We start from the raw sequence: 20,354 nt of genomic DNA on the forward strand, positions 1-20,354 counted from the left end.
AGCTCAGAACCAGCAGGTCAGGAGCCGAGCGGAAGCTTTTAATAAATTGCTTACCTGTGGTTTTAGGAGCAAGAGTCCAATTAGGGCAACATCATCTTTTCCATATTTTTTACAGATAAATCACCAAGGATCCTGCCCAAAGAGAACTTGCCTATTCCTCACCTTTCACCTATTTTAAGTGCGGAAGCTGTTTAGCAGAGCTGGACGATTTTCTCTTCCTGTGTCATGGTATTACTTTCTAGTTCCCTTCTAAGTACTTCAGGGGATATTCTACCATTAAACATACTTGGGTTTTCTAAATGACTGTCCTGGGAAGCAACTGCCTCAAACGCTGCATCTTAATTACAAAAAAGTCTCAGGAGCCAAATGTGCAACTGATCTCTGCAACATCCCCATTAATCCCCTGCTGGCATCTGTTCAACCAGAGCTTGGCCACGAGCACGGTCCCACAGCACCGGGGACCAGCCGCCCCCCGGATGCTTGGCCCTCCAGCACAGACACGCTGCACTTCCCAAACCTTTTGTGGGCCCTTGCAGCTCTCCTCCTCTTTTCCTGCAGGCAGGAGGACATCCAGCTCTGCCTCCTCACCGCAGGCCAGGCTCCTGCCCGGGAGCAGATAATCAGTGCCTTGTGACTCAGGGAGAGATCAAGAGCACAGGCAGAGAGCCGATGGCTCTCCCCCTCACCCTGACACTCTTCAACAAATCGGCCAGCACAGCTCCTGCTTCCCGTTGTTTACAAAGGGCCCAAAGTGAAGCATGTGACCCTCCTGACTGGTCATCCCAGAAAGCACTGGGTGGAGGAAGCACCAAAGTGTCAGGCTGCGTGCACTGCCCTGCACTGCTGTGCCTCCCCACTCCAGGAGGGAAAGGGGACAGAGAACTGTACATCTGAGTCAAAAAACCCCAATAGTAGGGACAAGATGGCACTTTGAATCCACACTACCTTTACCTACGTGGCCTGGAAAATGTCTCAGTCCCATAACTTGTAGCCAACAGTTCTGCAAGAGACTGAAGGAGCCAACAGAGCTCATGAAACTCCAGTTGCTTCCGAGGCACTGGCAGGCTCAAGCAGAGACCACCACTGCCAGGGACTGCCTGGATTCAGGCAAGGTCTCTTCTCAACAGCTGCTCCCACACAGTCCCATCCTGACAGTGAGGGCCAATCTGGACCCAGAGCAGAGACAGTTCCATGGGAAGCCCATCGGCTGTGAGGTTGAGCTCTGCCCTCTGGGTCATAAGGATGTCCCCCAGGCTGGGATCACAGCCCAGGCTGGGATCAGGCTTGCTTTGCTTCAAGGGTAGCTGCTCAATTACTTGAAACCAGTTTCTGACAGCCATTGCCAAGGGCACTTTGTACAAACCAGTTCCCACAGCCAGGGCAGCTCTCAGCTACGAGGCTTTCACCGAAATGGCAGCAAGGAGATGAAGGGCAAGGCTTGTCTTGACAAGCTCCAGACGGCAGCTTTCAGCCACCACATGGATTTGCCTCGATGGCTTTGTGCTCCTTGCAGGCAACAGTCACCAAGAGCCCCACAGAGCCACCTCTCTGCTCTTTAAGGGTGGGGGGGAGTAGAAGAGAGGAGGGCAAACTCAGAAATTAAAGGGGAGGGAGCATGGTTAGATGATGGGAGAGAGAGAAAACAGCATCTAGTCCCTCCTGTGTGCGTATCAACTATCTGAGCTCAGCCTCTGCCAGAGGGTCCCAGCGCATGGGCAGGAACAGGCTTTGAGGTGGGGGGAAGGAAAAGCCCAAGCTATAAGCAGTGTGGATCAGAGGGCGGGTAAGGAGAATAAAAACCAGGAGGCTAGGCCTGCAAGAATTCACACCCTGTGCCCTCAGCTCCAAACACAGCTTAGTTGCTAACAATATTAAATTCCAAAAAGACTTGTAATGTAGGAAAATAAAATAAACATCCTGCACACTTACCCAATCCTGGTAAACAGCTTCCCATGGGCATGGAGAAAACTGAGGATGAACCTTTTGTTCAGCTGCATGGGAAAAAAAAAAAAAAAAGGAAAAAAAATAGAGAGAGGAGAAAACAATTAAACTCTCTCCTATTTCCTGTGAATTAAGAATGTCCCCAGTGACAGAAGAACCTGGCCTGGATGCTGGGGGTGGCACTGGAGATGGGAACCAAATGGACATGCCCAAACTCTTACAAACATCATGCACAGAGGCAGAGGCAAGTGCCAAACAGCTGGAGTTGGAGCTGGAGCCGGGAGAGGCGGTGGAGACACAGCACCCTCTGCCGGGTCCTGAGGTCCTGTGCAGGGGCTGCTGTGCGCCAGGCACCCCAACCCCGATACTCGCACCCTGGGCACCCCAGTCAGATACCTGCATCCAGAGCACCCACACCTCGGCACCCTAACCCCAATTCCTGCAACCCTGCACACCCCAACCCCAGTACCTGCACCCTGGGCACCCCAACCCCAACATCTGCACCCCAGACACCCCAATCTGACACCCACACCCTGGGCAAAGGTCTCCTCCTCCATGTCTCACCAGCTCAGAGCATGGCACAGCCTAAGGGGTTCTGCAGAAGGAGTCCCCAAAGGCAGCCTTTCCCACTAGCATTCCTATCGATGGAAAAAACAACCCCACAACCATCAGCAGCAGCCTGTTCCGTGCTCCCGACTGCGTCAGAGGCAGAGCAGCAGCTGGACAAGGCAGAGAGGGAGCGGGATGTCCTCCCCAGTGCTTTTCTGCAGAGAAGCCAGCATGGTGAGCTCAGCAGCAACGCTCAAAGCACTTGTTTGTGCCCTGCCAGGAGCAGCTCTCAGAAGCAAGGGAAGACTGGGGTGATGCTGCACCCTGTCATTTAACTCCAGCTTTAGGCAATTGCAGACATGGAGTTCAGATGTACCAGCAAAGCCTCTGAGAGCCTGCAGCAGCAGTGCTGCTACTGAACTGCCAGAGAACAGCTATTGAACTGCCCAGAGAAGCTGTGGATGCCCCGTTCCTGGAAGAGTTCAAGATCAGGTTGGATAGGGCTCTGAACAATCTGGTCTAGTGGAAGGTGTGCCTGCCCATGGCAGGGGGGTGGTTGGAACTAGATGGTCTTTAAGGTCCCTTCCTACCCAAACCATTCCATGATTCTATGAACATGGAGCTAAGGGGACACGGGGGAGCTGGCTGCAGCACACAGCATGAAGGCAGTTTCCTGCCCTGCTTCGGTCCACTAACTCCAAAACCTGACTTGAATAATTACTTACTACTGCTCAGGGCTTTCCCAGTCCTTATCTAAACGGCTCTGAGGAAGGCTGTGGGTGGGTAAGCACTCACTCTGCCTGGCCCTGGAGGTGGCCGTGTCACACCAGGAGTGGACTGGCCTCGTTTTTACCTCCCCCAGAGCAGGAGGTTTTCCTCTCTCCCGTGCGCCTGCACAGCCTCAGCACGGTGAGAAAAGCCAGGCTCCGAGCTCTGCGTGGGGAGACGCTCACCAGGAGCGGCCCAGAGCACCACCACGCTGCTCCCATTTGCACAAGGCTTTTATAGCTTCAACTCCTCCACTTCCATTCACAGGGGGAATCAGAGGCACAGGGAGAGGATGAGATTACCTGGCAGGGCCATGGCAATGCCCAGCCAAGAGCTGGGCACACGCCAGAGGATGCAAGACAGGCACTGGGCGGTGCCTCCTAAACTCCCTGCCAGGTCTGGCTGCATGGGACAGTTGTCACAGGCAGTCTCAGCTCTGGTGCTAGCTCCTGTTCCCATTTTCTGAGCCCCTGGGCTCATGCCACGACTGATGCCAGCTGCTCTGCAAGGTGGGATTGCTCGGTGAGGTGTAATTAACCCGGCTGCGTTCCTGGAGGACCCATGCAGGAGAATGATGCCCTGCTGCAGAGTCGCTCCTGGGCCATGTGCGAGTTTAAACATAAAACCTGTCTCATAAAACAAGCCAGACCAATTAAACTGGCCCCTGCAGCAAGGGGTTCTTGCTTACTCACTATTTTACTGCTGCCCTAAAGAGCCCTTTTCACTAGAACTCAACTTTATTTGCCACCATTTTATTGACTCTGCAGATGGAACCCAGAAGAGACTGGGGAATACTAGGACAGCACAGCAAAGCCCTTATTCACTTTGCCAGTGAAGTTGGGATATAGCTGATTCTTCAGCTTAGGACACCATGACAATTGAGAGCTTAAAACTTTTAACAGGTACTTCAGGTATTTTTTTTTCAGTCAAAAGCTTGTGGAGGCAGAAAGATTGCAGCCCCTCTGGCTACAATCACACACCCTGACACAGATGCAGCCTAAGGAATCTGAGCCCCCAGCTAAGTGCAAAAGCCTTCGTGGGGCAGTGGACAATGCTCTGCCCCACAGCAAGCCCCTGTGCAAGAGCTGGAGGAGAGGGTCCATGCTCTGTGCTCCTTGATGGGGAATATGGAAAAGAGAAGGAACTTGTGGCCTGACCCATCTCTACCGGAAAGCAACACTCATGGGCAGGTTGCACGTGGGGGAAAGAAGAAATTGGGGCAGTAGTTTTCCTCTAATGCCCACATTCACCCACAGCCCTGGGAGTGCTCACACTGCAATCCTCCACACTGCTTTCCGTCAGCAGGGGAGAACCAAAACTCCCCACCTTGAATGGAAAGTGACACCCGGGAGGGACATGCCCGGAGTGTTTCCACAGATGCCCAGCTCCAGGAGGGTTTACCAGGACATTGGCTTCACCCCCGTCTTAGAGCAAGTTTCACACTCAGCCTTTTCATTTCCAATCCCAAGGACTAATCAGTCGCACTCCACCCGAACCAGTACAGTGCTGGGACACAGATATGTGCATACAAATAACTGCTTTTTTTAAGGAAATGTCATACCTGCCTCTAGGAATGAAGCATGTTTCATACCTCTTGCCAACTTAATCACAAACCCAGCAAGCCCAGGCAGAGCCCTGTGTGCCCCAGCACTGTGGCATCTCAAGCAGGCACCTCACGCTTCTTTCATCACTTTTTCTCTCACAGCCTCAAGGTTTTGATGAGCTCATCACTCAACTTTGGACCTTTCATCTCCGAGTTCACGCTAAGGCCACGGGCTGCTTTGACTGGGCTTTTCTCTGAATGACTGTTTCTCTACTGACTCACCTGTCCCTCAGCCTCCGGGTACCCTCCCAGCTGCTTCCATCAAATTCTGCTTCTCACGGGGGTGAGAGGGAAACAGTGAGAGGGAAACAGTGACCTCCACCGAGTGGGCCCGGCTTTGGGGCACAGAGGAGGAAGTTCTGTCACCTGCTGCTCTGCATTCACATAGCAGAGAGGAACACTTCCCAAAAGCACTGCCAGCACACTCACTACCCTCACAGTGCTACCATGAAACCTAGTACCTTCAACAACTTAGTACCTTCTTATTACACTCACTTTGCAGCCCAAAAGCAATCCCCTTCAAAGATTTCCCAAAAACAGTCCTCGTGCTAATGTCAGGACGACAGACTAGGACTCCCTGCACAATTATATTGCTGCTCTTTGCGGGCAACTTTGCTCCTTGGGACAGGGAACCAAATATGGATGGTTCTAGCCGCTCACTTGGGAAGAACCCACCAAGAAAGGGCTTATACAACAACAAAACTATGTCAAAAAATGGATTTTGGCCCTTCCAGCTGAAAAGTGGGCACCACCGATACGGAACTTATGAGCATATAGTGAAGGCATTAGTTATAAAAACAAACCAGCTGTCAAGAAGAAGAAGGGGTCCCTGCACACAGTAGTGCCTGAAGCTGAAAACAGCTGTTTCGGCTGTCATGAGTCAGCATGTGCAGACAGACTAAATCCACCTGGGAAGAGGCAACCTCACCAGAGGAAGCAGCCCAGTGCTGCTTGGGGAGCATTCACACACCTCACTGCCAACCCAACTGGATTTGTTACCATGGAAGAAATCAACAGTGACTAACAACTTCTCAAGGAGCAGCTAAAAGAGCAGAGATAGCAACAGGCCTGAACAGCCAGCTCAAATCACCGTGAGGCCACGGGGAGTACGGCCTGACAGCACAGAACCGCGGCACTCAGACGTCTTCGGGAAAGGTCTGTCATGTCTTGAGCCAGGAAAGAAGAAAGCAAGACTCAAACCTCCTCAGGAGACTGTGCACTGACCTAAAAAAGGGTTGAAAATGGTGTCTCCCATCCTAGAAGAGCAACCCTGGAAATGCCACCGGAGAGCACAGGAACAAGAGTGCCATGATCTGGGCTGGGAAGCAGAGCTGCTGCGCTTCAACCCAGTGTGGACCCGTTTGGCTCCGGCCGAGGAGTGCACAGAGCTTTGGCACCTGAGCATCAGCCCCAGCTGTGAAGGAGGCACCAAATAAGGGAAAGATTCTGGAGGAGCGACTCCTGGGGAAAAAGTGTTTCAAGTTAAAAATTGTTACTTCAGGTTTGGAAGTAAATTTCAGGATCTGGTCTTTATCAAGCGAGGCAAACTTTCTTCAACATCAGCAAAGCATCTGTGGAGCAGAAAGTGGTGTCAGAGTCAAAATAGGCTGCAAAAGACAAGTCCATTAATCAAGAGACCAGATGCAAAATTGCCTGTAACAAATGCGCTGTCTCCACCGGAGTGGAAGGGACTGGAGCACAGCGGGATGTTCTCCTGAGTCTAGGGGTCTCCTCAATGACAAGGGGTTGGGATACAGACCACAGAGCCACACAGCTCTGCTCCAAAACACGTACCACACTCATCTCAAATATTTTCAGGGTTTCTTGGGCAGCCAGGCTTTTCCAGGCACAGCTTCCTTGCTGAGAAGTGTGTGAAACAACATCCAGGCACCCAAAACGTGCCATATTCTCACTCCCAGCTCAAGGGTTAGAGATACCACATTAATTATTAAGATTATTCCTCTCTTTCCACAGGCAGTTCCTTCAGAGCTTCACACCACCCAGTCTAAGAGCAGCAGTGAACCCACTACCTGCCCTGGACATGGCTGTACAAACATGAGCCTTTATCCCACACCATCCCAAATTGGCCAGGCACAGCTCTGGCTGCTGTTTTCCACAGCTGTGTCACACTGAAATAATACCAAATGCTGATACAGAGCTTCCTGAAAAGCCCAGGATGCTGCAGTGGGCTCAACTGGCAGGATACCAGGAAGAGGTTTTACTGCTACAGGTGTAATCCCAACAAAGTGCTGCTGGAAAGTGTTTTGTGCAAATGGCTACCTACACAAAGGAGACCAGACAAAAGGGCTATTAAGATTGTCTGGCATTTTTGCAGTGTTTACAAGGTACCCATAGAGCTGTGGGCAAATTCCAGCTGGGCTAATTACCATAATCACTCCTCTTCATATACCACCTGCAACCACAAGTGGATACAGAGCTTGCCTTGGCTTCTTCTTGCCACGTGTTTAGTGCAGGTTTCTGTTCAGCAGTCACAGTGTCCTGCCTTGAAACGGATTAATCTCTTCAGCAGTAGAAGCAATTCCAGTGAAAATCCTGCTGCTTAACATCAGACATCGCACAAACGTAAAATCCAATTTGCTATGACATGGAAGAAAGAGGGAAGCCTGATGTATCATGGCCTTGAGGCACAAAAAAATTAATTTACAGGTAAAGAGACCCTGAGACACGTCCACATCTTTCGCAGTGAAGCAGCTCCAGCTCCAGGATACATCTCGTGGCTATGAGAGTTACAAGCCAGCAACTCCACAAGAGAAAAAGAGGCATTTAAGAAGCCCCTTGGCAAAACCAGTGAGTTTTTGAGCTCTTCCTTCATCACTGCAGGGAGCAGGTGAGAGGAAAAACGTTAAGGAAGAAAATAGTCTACTTTAGTAACATAAAGATCAAGCTGTGGTAACTTCACTGGCTCCAAAACAAGTATCTGACTTATTAATAAAGTCAACATTATTTATAACGAATTTACTACCAGAACTTTTAATTCAATGAAAGCAGGTCAAATGGAATATTTATATGTCTGTTACTTTCTTTTCAACCAAACTCGTATCTAAATTTGGTTTCCATGAATTAGTAATACACAACATTCTTGAAAAAATATTACCATTAAACTGAATGAAAGCTGATTAAGCAACCTCTTAAACAGGAGTCTTCAGGGACCCCCGCTGAACTGGATGGAAAGAGGGTGGTAGAGACTCACTAGCAACATCTTTCATCAACGAACAGAAAGGAAATTCTGCTGTCAAACTGCCCGTGACAGACAAAGGGAGCAGCAAGTAATGATGGCTACAGAGCATTCACGCGGGGTTATTATAATCGCTTCAAAATCTGGGGGTTTCCAGCATCAAGTGTCATGTTATGCATCTGGCATCACATCTAAAATTAAGTCTCCAGGAGATCGTGCCCGAGGCAGCTTCTCCAGATAGGCTCTGGGGACTACAATGGCTAAATTCCCAATGCAGTGTCCAGTAAAAAGGATTAAACACATCCCTTGGATGTACAAGCAGAGCAGGCACTGGGCAGCACATTCACATCTAAATATGGCACCATCCGGGCTGACACTGAAATACTGCACCCAGTTCCAGTGCCCTTATTTTTAAAAGGATGCTGAAAAATTGGAAAGGGTCCAGAAAACCAGCCATAAAAGTGATTCAAAGGCTATAAATGATGCCTTGCAGTGAAAAATTTAAACGGCTCAATCTGTTTAGTGTTATCAAAATAAGACTCAGAGGCGATTGGATTGCAGGGTGCAAAGTGCCTCTGTGGTACTTAAGGGCTCTTTACACTCACAGGACAGAAAAGCACAGGAATAAACTGGAAACATTCATTCTGTAAATAAGGTGAAAGTGTTTCAGAACCAGTGCAATTATTACTGGAACAAACACCCCAGGAAAAGGGTGGATTCTCAAGACTGGATGTCTTTCTGGAAGTACTGCTTTAGCCAAACACGAGTTATTTGGCTTCATATAGGAGTAGCAGGGTGAAATTTAAGGACCTGTGATATACAGGAGATCAGACTAGATGATCTAATGGTCCCTGCTGACCATAAACTCTATGAACCTATGCAAACACGCCAGAGAGACCTCAGCTGAGATATCAAGTTAACTTTTGACACAAAACTTTTCACAAATTGGCTCCGGTGCTGCAGGTCGTTTAGGATACAAGCTCAGCTCTTCAAGGCTGCATCTGGTTAAGCACTGAAAGCGAGCTGACCCAAGCAGAGCCTTCTGTGTCCAGCAGGTAAGAGGGAGGCCACATGTGCACTGAAGCAGCCCCAACCAGCAAAAGCAGCTTATACTCAAACACTCACTGTTTGCCAGAAGTAAAAAGCATTCCCCTTCCTGCGACAGCAAATTGACACTAAGAAAATGTGTGATGAATTCTGGTCACAAGAGATCAGCTGTTAATGCAGCTCAGGGTGTTGTCAGCCTTCTTCACTAACCTGGTGTTGATTATTTGTGGGGTTAAAGCACAAAGGAGGGAGATAACATGAGAAATTAGGGAGGGTGAAGACTGAAGAGACTGAACCCTGAAAGGCTTAGAATGGAGTCAGGCCAACAGAGAAGACATTTGGACAACAGGCTGAGCAGAGACAGAGCCTTCCAGAAGGATGACAGCATCACCGCACGCAACCTTCACACTCCTGCTCTCCCAGCCACGCTCACCGGCAGGGATAACGGGACAATGGGAGCCACTCCCAGCCAGCCTTATGCCTCAGGCTTCCACAACCTGGAAGTAGTTGTCCACCCTGCTGCATTCCCAGAGCACTTCCAGAGCCTTCACTTCTACCTGGGCAGTAGCACACAGGGCACGAAGGCATCTCCCTCTCCACTTTGAATTATGCAGCAGTGAAATCTGATGGGGAGGAAGAGTAGAGCCAAGGACAGAGGAAATGACACAGACTCCAGCAGGTTCCACTCCCTGATCCTCCGGAAGGAAGTTTCTTTCCTAGTACCCACCTCCACAGTGGATACGAAGCCTGTCTGGAAATGGCTCATTCAACACTGAAGAGAAACAAACATTCCCCATGGCAGAATTAAGAGGTTTGGCTGTGGAATACGAGGTGCCAATCTCAAAAAGTCTACAGCAGAGAGCAGGAAAAGCTGGCCTGGGCCAACTTCAGACAAAGATCAAGGTTAGACTAACAAAAAAAAGAACAACTCAAGAGAAATCAGTGTCTACAGCCTTTACCTTGCTCTGGGAAATCTCCCAGCCCTGCTATTAAGACATTTTACTTCCTTTACCAGTACTGCCCGTTCTGGCAGCATTCTTGTCTCAAGTGCAAACTCTCCCTTCCAACACACTCTGCAGCGCCTGGATCATCAAACCCACTGCCCCGAGGAAGGACTCGTGTGCAGCAGCAGGAGGGGGTCTGGTTACACACAAATCCCTGGCTGATCAGCACCAGCAGGAGAGGAAATGAGGAAAGAGTGACTGACAGGGAAAGGCGGTTTCTGGATGGTTGTACTTGGTTTTAGAGTATGAGAAGCTTGTTGGAACTTGAAGTCTTGCTACCCTCACCGCAGCCTCTCTGAGCAGAGGGATAGAGCAGAGCCACTCACACAGGCACAGCTCATTGATGTCCTTCTAGTGTTCCCACCTCTGATCCACCACAGTATTTCCACACATATTAGCACCAGATGCCTGTTGCCAGAAGGGGAACATGCCAGTGTCTCTCCCGTTCAGGCAACATTAGTCCCTGACTTGTTCTTCACAGTTAAATAAAACCACCAACGTGGTCTAAAAAGAAAAGGGGGGAAAAAAAAATCAACATCAACTTCTGGAAACTCTTACCAATAGCTCAGCCTTCACTTTCTGGGTAGTGACAAAAGGTCAAGTTGTGCTGTAAAGCAACATGTGGGTTCTACACGACATGAGTGCACAGGCTGAACTGGGGACCAGGCTCCATGAGCTCTGCCAGGCTGTGGGAGCTGTGGTGGAGCAGCACTGAGCATCCACGGAAGATCACGAGCCCAGGCCAAGTGGAACTGCATTTCTGGTTGGATTGCTAACACAGGAACTGCAGCTGAGAAGGTTTTTATCAGCAATTTAAAGCAAAAAACAGTTTATAAAAAAAAATAATTAAGTGCAAGCAGGGATGGTGCACAACTGGCAGGCAAAAAAAGCCAGTGCTGAGCTGCATGGCTGAGTGTCACGTCTCAAACCCAGCGAGGCCAGGAGTGTGGTTTTGGTGTTTAACCAGTTTCAACTGCAGCCTGGCACTCTTTTACTTCCTCCCCAGAGAAGTCTTCTCACTGCTGGGGGAAAGAAACCAACCTCACCACGCGAAACAAAACGGCTAGAGTAAAAATAAAGCCTCAAGGTGGTTTGGTGACCGAGGTCATACTAGTAGGTGGAGGGGTTGCAGGCAGGGGAAAGCACTCAGAAGCACTCATGCTGCCAACCAAGAAAAGGAGGCAGGGCAGAGAATTAATGAGAGTCCAGCAGTAAAGAGGCTGGGAAGTCTCTTTCACAAGCCACCAGCTCCCTCATGCTCAAAAAAGTTTGTAAACTGTTTCCTAAATACAAATGAAAAAAAAAAAACCAGACCCAGTCCTGACCTCCACGAATGAGTAACCAAACCTAACTGTTTCCTGCAACCTCGTGGTGGGGAGGAAAATGAGGGCAGGACAGAGGGAACTCCACGTTGCTCCCTCTCAAGTCCCGCTTTGGGCACAAAGATCAAGGATGCAACAGCTCTTGCTGTTGTCTCATGTGGGTATTGGATAAAGGACAGAAACACGGAAGGGCAGCCCTTAGCTGACTGCTAGTCCCTGGCATTGCCACCACAAAGAGCTTCTCTGCTTGTTTTGTGCCGCAGGAGAGGCTCATCAGGGGCTGGCAGCACTGCAGAGGTGTGGATCAAACACAGCTACAAGCAGGCTGGAGGGGAAGCACAGCCATCCCCTGACAGCAAGGACAGACCATAATGCAACAGAGACCACAGAGGAGATCACTCACATCAAATACTAGAGAGCATCTAACCATAGAGGGGACAAACTTCCTGACTTAACACAAGCCACCCTCCTGTGACAAGGCGCCAACGGCAGCCTGACCCAAGGCCTTGCTCTAAGACCTTGTATGTATCCCACTGCCCTATGTGGTGACAAAAAAACAAGGGGACACTCCTTTGTGTGTCTCCTCCCTTTGGGGACACACCTACACCACCGCTCTGGTGGGGCTCGGATGTTTAACCGATGTGAGAACGGCTTCAGCAGGCAGCACACAGGGCATGGCCAGGCATGGGCTAGTGGTTCCCATTCCCTCCACTCTCTGCATAGGCACATGGTTTTGGGTTGAAAATCCCCTGGAAGTGTGCAAGAGTTGGCACAGGACATCAAGTGCAGCCTGCAGGGTACTTTTTTGGGGAGTTGTGCCCCAGCAGTGGGGAGAAGGCAGCACACCCCCACTTTCACTCTGCCCAGCTAAACCACAGGCCCAGCTGCCTGGGCTCATTTTCCAGATCAGAGGCTCCTAAAAAAAGGATCATTCCAAGGACTCTGCCCACCTGACACCATGGAGGTAGCAAACGAGGGAGCTCTGTACTCCATCCAGCAAAGATTATTCATAAGAGCCTGTACAGAAAAGATCAATCTTTCACAGTCCTGAGGAAAACCACCCAGCCATGCTGGTTGTGAGGAGATATGCTCCCACCAGCCTGGCAGAGACAACCCAAAAATAATGAGTTCCCCAAGCAGCCTCTTATCCCTGCATCTACATGGAAGAACAACCACCATTAAAGCAATACATCATTTCCACTTTTGCCTGTCACTTACCTCTAGTCATGTGTAATGGAAAAGAGCTACCAGGTGAGGGAAGAGCTGAGAGTAGAGGGAGCAGCTCTCAGAAACAGGGGTGTCTCTGGGGTATATTTGCATGAGCAAAGCTGGGCCATGCTCAGAGACACCTAGTTCACACCACAACAGCCTTTTAAAAAGCCAGACACTCCCAGGGAGCAGAGGCAGAGACACCAAGGCAACCCCAACTCTGAACACAGGTTACTACTGCTCCCATGTGTGACTGGTCCAAGCAAAGGACAGGCTGACGGAGCAGAATGGCCAAGAAACCCCCATCAAAACTGCTACCAGACTAAAGTGAGGTTTTATCCCACTGCACTCACTCCAGAGGCAAAGCCCAAGAAACAGCTCCACCAGATGAAAAATTGCATGTACTGAAACCAGGTAGGACAAGGAGCTGGCTCAGTCACCCAAGTGGCTGCTGCCCAAGAGGAACAAGCACACAGAGTAGGAACAACCAACATCACCAAGGGAAAAAGGATGTGAAACATGCAGGAACTGAACAGCACAGTGACCCTTTTCACTAAGGACAAATGTCCTCTGCTGAGTAAGCAAAGTCCCGAGGACTTGCCAGTGCTCCTGGATGCACAGGCATTCCCAAAATTGCCTTCTCCAGTCTTGAACTGTGACTGGGCTGCAAAAGTATAAGTGGATGCAGAACCAGAAATACAGAAGGTGAGAGATGTCTCACCTCGTAAAGAAACAAATCACAGGAAGTTGTGAAGATAGCCCCAACCATGCATTGCTGGACACGTTTCCAGTTAGCTGAACCCTGTCTTAGAGGGAAGAAAGCAGGACAACTCTCAAAAACCTCCACTGCTTTGAGAAGATAGTGCCCACATCCAGCTGCACACAGCCATTTCTCTGTGTGCTTGGCAATCACCTGATTTTCTAGGACTTGGGAGATGGAAGGAGATGAAGGGGAGCACTACTAGAGACAAGCACTACTCATCTGAAAGAAAATACAAACAAGCATCCAGAGATACACACTGCCCACAGCTCCAACATCACCACTGTCCTGGTACCCGCACCCACTACCAGCACAGAGGGACACCTGAATGTGTAACAAGCTTCCAAGACAAACACAGTAGGAAGCAAAGAAGAAATACAAAAGTAAGAAACTATATTCAGGCTATTGAGAGAACTTTAACCTCTTTTTGTTGTGTTTTTGGGTTGGGTTTTCTTTGGTAGACCTCCTGGTGGTATTTACTGCTCACTTGTGGAAACCCTGGTGCACTGCCCACACTCCCTGCTGCTGAAAAGGAAGGTTGTGTTAAAGGAATGGAAGTTAAAACCTGCTCTGAACTCCAGAGTTAATGATTCCGCCCCAATTTCTCTGCTACTGCAAAGGGGCTGTTGCTCCCAGCAACCAGGCAAATGCAACACCTCTGTGCCTGACCAGGAGGCTGGAGGAAAATGGGAATGTTCCTGCAGCTGACACACAGGGCTGTGACAGCAGATGCGACTCAACTCTTTGTTTTCCTGAGAGCTTTTTGGGTGGCCCCACCAAACTTTTGATAATTCTACAAAACTGACCCCTCACAAAGAGGCTAAGAGACTTAATTCTTTAATGATGCTGAAGTATTCAGACATCTGGAGAGAAGTATTATTCAATTAGTGTCCTGCCAAGGGAAAACCTCTCTTACCTAATCTTAGCTGCAGTTATGGAGCATCTTTATTAGTGCCTGCATGCTGCGTGGTAACACAAGGAAGTGTATCTGCAGAGCACAGGCAGCAGGCAGCAGCAATTGTGAGAACCTTAACTCAGCATTTCCTGACAGGAGTGATTAAAATCTCAAACTAAGTGTAATATTAACACTTTCTCAAGAGACTGACAGCCCGTTTGCCCTGTTTACTTTACCAATTCACAGTCTGCACAGCAAGCTGCAGATGGTACTATCAGATTTAAGATGAATGCAGACCCACGGCAAATGAAACCAGTGGCAGAGAAGAACCGGCAAAGACTCAGTCCTTCAGCTCACCTTGCACTGCCCAGCTGTTTTTAAAAAAACAACACAACTGTTCACTGGTTCAGCATCCCTTCTTCCATTTCTTATTCGAACTGCACACAGAGTGACCAGATACCGTCAGGTAAGGGGTCAGCCTGGGCCCTCCTGCCCCTGCACACCTAGAAACACGCAACGTACAGCGAGACCACAGAGAACAGCCGTTCACACAACGAAACCCCAAAAGGCTGCAGGCAAAACAGACAAAACCCTGAGCACCAAACAGCCAGGCTGCAACCCAAACACTTCCTCGGCTTACTATGAAACTGTCCCATGCCCTCTGTGCCAACAGTGCCAAATTCATTCACAGGGGAAGGGGCCAAACGGAGATTTACACCCCTCGGTGCAGACAGGTGGTATGTTCTTTCAGTTCTGCATCTTCCTAGAAAATATGATGTAGCACGCTGTGAAAAAAGCAGCTATGCCAAGCCTGTACCTAAACACACAGTGCAAGGCAAACTGCCAGCCCTGCACTCCACCTTCCCTTGTCCCAGCAATGGCTGCAGCATGAGCTGCCCTTCTGCACACTTGGCATCCCACATTAGTAACTCCAGTCTGTGGGCTCCTAACCCTGAAATAAAGCAATGTTTGTGCCTTTGTATAGGGCTGCATAAGGAGAAATAAAGTCAGAAATGAGAAGAGATGTGTAAGCGTGTGCTGACGGGGACATCACGCACATCAGCAGGTCCTGGGAGAGTAATTGTGCAGCATCTCCCTGCCAAGTGTGTCACGTCACAGGACTGGCACCTCATCACCTGCACAATGAACAAAGCGACTACTGAGGGCAGAAAACATCCCAATTCAATTTCTCATCACCTGTAAACAGCCAGCATCCTCACAGTCATCTCTGGCTGGGTTTGAAGGAACAGCTTGCCATGTGAAGGGTGCAAGCAGCCTCTCTCCCACACTTCTGCCCAGTACACATCCAGAGCTGTTAGGGTCTATACTTGCAATGTTTTATTTGCTTCTGGAATCTGAACTGTAAAATCCCCTTCTCTGGCCCAGAAACAGCTGCCATAAGACTGATGCCTGCAGAGCTACCTGCAGAGCACAGCTGTCAGGGCAAACAAAACAACACAGCTTTCCTCAGCCTTTTAAAGGGCTAAAGCTGGCAAGGAAGGGACCGATGACAGATTTAGACTCATTTCCCCAAAATGACACACAGGCGCTGGCACACATCCCCTGGGAGCAGAGCTGTTCCCTTCCGCCCGGCCGGGGATGTGGGGCAGAGGTGCTGCCAGGATGAGGGCTGCTGCCTGCCCCGGCCAGGCAGGGCCCTTCCGAGGCCAAACAGTGCCACACAGCGGCAGCTCACGGCTGCTCGGCTCCAAAACACAAGGATGCTGCAAGGAAGAGGCGAAGAAGGAAGGAGTCCAGAGCTTCCACAAGAGCTGTTTGTCTTTATCCAGCCCCAAAGCTTCACGGCTCAGGAGCTCTGGCAGCCACACAGATTTAAGGTTTCCTTTCCACACGGTTATTTTTGGTGACATGGCCATGCCACAGCCCCAAAAGCAGTTGTGCCAACTCGGGTGCTGCCCCACAGCAGGCACAGGCAGCCTGAGTATAAATACCTTGGCTGCCAAAACCATCAGTGCCCAAACCCAGGCCCTCAGCTCCCCCTGCCCTTTGTCATTATATTTCTGATCGTGTTGCCTCTCCATGATCAGAAAGCTTGTGCTTTGCACAAACCAGTGTTTCAAACAGAGGGAGAAATCAAGGCTAATGGTAACAATCACACAAATCTGTAAAGACATTGCCAGTGACCTGCACTTGAAAGCACAGCCCCCCTTGGCTGCACTACAAACAAGACATCAGTGCCCCCCACTTCACTAGCTGCTACACTACCTGAGAGCACTGGAAAAGAGAAACCCTCAGTGCCTCAAAAACACTCACAGCATCTCATGTCAAAGCACCTTCATCAATGACTGATGGAGAGGCTAAAGCTTGGCATGTTCCTTTCAATGATGCTGAGGAAGCAAAGGTCTCCAGAAGAGAAGCTGAGGAGAGGGAAAACAACCAAGGGCAGGAACATCTGAAAAATGCTGCAACAATGTGCCAGAGCTTATCTTTCAAAGCTCCAAGACTTCAGTTCCGCCCAGCTGAAGTCACAAACTTGTTATAAAAGCACAATCGTATCTGAGAAGCTCTGGGCCCTGCAGGGTGCAGGGAAGGTCTTCCCAGTTCTCCTAAACTCACATCCTTAACAGCCATTTTAGGACAGGCAGCCCAGAGCTCCCTGGCACGTTCCCTTGCAAGTCTCATGTGCCAGAGCAGTGCAAGGATTCCTGGAGGATGAGCTCCCAACCACCACTGCCTTCGCCCACATTCCTGGGCCTGACAAACAGAGTTCACTTGGGCTCCTCCTGCAAGGTACAGCTGGACAGGCTCACAGGAGACACCGTTAGACAATTATAATTTTAATTCTTGCAAAAGGAAGGCGCTGGTCTGGCCTCTCACCGGAGCAAGTAATGCAAATGTAACACCTACAGTGGAAATCGAAACCATGGTTTTCACATTCCCAGCGCAAGCCTCCAATCATCTGGCACTGGGACAAGTGACCCACTTCCAGAACAAGCCTCAGAACTTCCAGGGTCACTGTTAACCCTGGTCTCCAGCACCTGACCTCACTTCCCACCAGGAACCTCACCCAAGTTAGAGCCCTCAGCAGAGGCATTTTACAGCATCTTCTGTTTGTGCCTCTCCTGTTCCACATCGGCCACGCCAGCACACGCTGCCAAGAAATGGATGGTAACAACATGCCTTAAACACGAGAGGCACGAGGTCACCAGCTCCTCAGCCTGACCCAGGCACAGCTCCCATAGGGAAAGCCAAAACACTGGAAAATTTAGCAACAGGAAAGCAAAACAGATCCAGTGTCATTCCGCTGCATTCCAAACACATGACACCAAAGCCAACCGCCGCCTCCTGCAGTACTCACGTCGCTGGGGCTGAGGTTCCCAAGACCATTGTCCTGCTCGGAATCCCTGCCGGACTCGTGGCCCTGGGAGGAGCGGGGGTGGGAGGGATGGATCCAGATCTCCAGCCGCGTGGCATCATCTCCAACTTGTCGCAATGTAGACTTCTTGCCCTTCCCCCGGCGGCTGGGGCTCACATCCAGCACCTGGTGTTTCCTCTGCTCCATCTGCTCAGACTGGGAACACGGGACAGATTCAGATCACCCAGGGATCAAAGTTCAGGGAAAGTATACATTTATATGGATAAATCAGCCCTTCTCCCTGCTTCAGAACCTCAGTAACTCATGAGTCCAGAATTTGGTTCTGACCTACAGGACCGTGCAGGTGAGAGGTTTTCAACTCCAACTGTCCTGGGACAAGAAAAGTTGTGTCCAGTCCCAGGTGTGTGGCAGCCAATGTGCTGTATTTGGGGTGACTCCCTGGGGCACAAAGGGACTGCAGCCTCTCTTGCCCACTCCCACAGGTGTAGGGCACCTATGGAATAAGGCAATTATCCTACTGCACGCCAAGGCCATGCTGCAAACTACAGCAACCTACAACCCTTGCTGAGCTTGGCTAAATTACAGTTTGTGACCCAGAAATAAGAGATTCAGTTGCCCAAACAACCCCAAAAGAACCTGAGGAGAGGCAGAAAGAACTTCATCAGGCTGTCTCTCTCACCTGACTCTCAACATGGGATTTCTTAAAAGTAGGTAATGAGTGACTCCGAGTCCAAAAGAAACCATCACTCTCCTCTTTCCATGCTCTCCAGCAGAGAACAGTTAGTACTGGCAAGTGCAGCATCCCACAGCCCAGCTCCAAGACTCACCTTGCGTTTTGTCTCCTCAAACAGACTCATGAGGCTCTCCTTGGCTGTGAGGATGGGGTTGCTGGCAGCCAGGCTACGCATGTAATAGTAGACAGCATCCAGCTTCCTCCTCTGCAAAAACACAACCAGGCTCAGACCTGCCACTCATTCTTGGATATTCGGAGCTAGGCTCCCACGTGCTTCTCCCTCCCTGCCCCTCAACACAGCACAAAGGTCTTTGATGTGTCAGAAACGTTCTTCCCAGTCATGAAGGAAATGTGCTTCTGAACCCTGCAGTTCTGAACTGCTCTGCTTTAAACCAGCATCTCCAAGTGTTGTGAATGGGGAGATCCCTACCAGCTTCTGTGTCCCAGCATGATGCTTCCATTATCTGCTGTCATATCTGCTTTTGAAGTTTTCCTGCATGGCTGGAGTAGCCAGCACAACTGGAACCCAAGGAAGTCATGTGTAGGTGTTGCTTAGACCAGTGCCCACAGGCTCAGTGAAGGCATGGCAAACAAAACCAGCACCCTGACAGATGGCTTTGAGCACAAAAATCTCATGCAAAAAGTGGGTTGTGTTTAAAGTTTAAAACATTTGCATTCTCAACAGCCCACAGAACAGTTCCTAAAATGCCTGAGGGAGTAGTGTGTATCTGACAAAGCTGCCTGAAGCCACGGCAGCTGGAATCCACACAGCCCATCCGCCACCAGCTTTTTTCTTTTTAAAAAAAAAAACAAAAACATCTGAGCACTGCTCTAAACAATGCCTTTCTCCACCAGATGGAATCTCACAGCCATCCCAGAGGCTCTCCCTATGTCTGCACACCCTTGCATGATGGGATTCTTACCGTGTAGATGGCCAGAAGCGCCAGCTGGTTGTACGGGCGGCCGTTTTTGGGAGCAATTTGCTGAGCCTTCAGGTACCAGCTGCAGAAGGGAAGTGCCAGAGAGAAAGGGTTACTGAAAGGACATCAGGCTGCCTCCCTTGCTGTTCAGTGTGGGCAGTCCTGTAGGGAACAGACCCTTTCCACAAGTGCCCTCTGCCTGCAGGAGAGTGCACCGGCAGCAAGCTGTGCCCGGCCTGGAGAGGGATGGGGCACAGGACAAGAAGGGGCAGATCCAGCTGCAGAAGGAAACACCTTTGGCTCAGCCCAAAGACCAGTGTTTAGCCAGACCATCAAGCATTTGCCCTGTACAGCCCCACATAGAGCACAGGCTGTTCAGGGAATGCTTCTCTCTCAGCCTCTTTTAGCTCCATGACAGCTGGGACCAAACCCTCCACACTCCTTAGCTGATTCCCCTTACTTTTAAGATATTTAATCATCCCAAGAGAAGAGGACCTGTTCAGTGGCAGTCCATTCATCCCTTCAGTCTTCTATTTTCCCTCTCCAGCTTATACCATGCCACAGGGATCCATTAACACTGTTCAGACATACCATGAATTCTCTGTGCTCCTCCCAGCCTCCCTATCAGCACAGTCCACAATGTCCACAGACCCCATACTGAGCAGCTTTCCTTGCACTGTTCTCCAAACCTCCACAGACTTCAGGGCTCCATCCCACATGCTGGGCACACTTGTTCCCTGTCCCCTCAGTCTTTGCTCCAGAAATAAAACACCAGTGACAGGAAGCAATAAGTGCCAGAACATATGGATGCTTATGGGATCCTCTCCCACATGAAAAGTCACCAGAAAATACAATGGCCACTCTGCCAGCCTCAGCAGCCTAAACCCTCCCTGCTGCAGGATCAGCACAGGACAACTTCCACACCAGATGATGACTGGGTCTGGTGGCTTGCTCTCTGGAATAGCAAAACAATCTCAGCTACAACTTTCAGCTTCACAGGACTGCGATACAAGAGAGGAGTGGAAAGACTTTAAAAGGAGAGGAAAGACTTCTTTGGCTAGAGGCGAGTT

The 20,354-nt window shown here is 50.0% G+C and overlaps 1 protein-coding gene across 1 annotated transcript in view; it reads right to left on the minus strand.

The window, feature by feature from the left end:
* The window catches only part of LOC113990916 (telomerase-binding protein EST1A-like), an 88,655-nt gene that overhangs the window by 61,744 nt on the left and 6,557 nt on the right, over window positions 1-20,354 (minus strand). The window contains exons 6-9 of the mRNA XM_039389300.1: window positions 19,288-19,366; window positions 18,459-18,569; window positions 17,614-17,826; window positions 1,930-1,991 (exon numbers count right to left, since the gene is read on the minus strand). Coding sequence (XP_039245234.1) covers window positions 1,930-1,991; window positions 17,614-17,826; window positions 18,459-18,569; window positions 19,288-19,366 — 465 coding nt within the window. The remainder of the gene's footprint in view (window positions 1-1,929; window positions 1,992-17,613; window positions 17,827-18,458; window positions 18,570-19,287; window positions 19,367-20,354) is intronic.

This window comes from Pipra filicauda, unplaced genomic scaffold, assembly GCF_003945595.2.
Source record: "Pipra filicauda isolate LSUMZ 115617 unplaced genomic scaffold, ASM394559v2 scaffold71_size5581439_pilon, whole genome shotgun sequence".
NCBI classification, from domain to species: Eukaryota; Metazoa; Chordata; class Aves; order Passeriformes; family Pipridae; genus Pipra; species Pipra filicauda.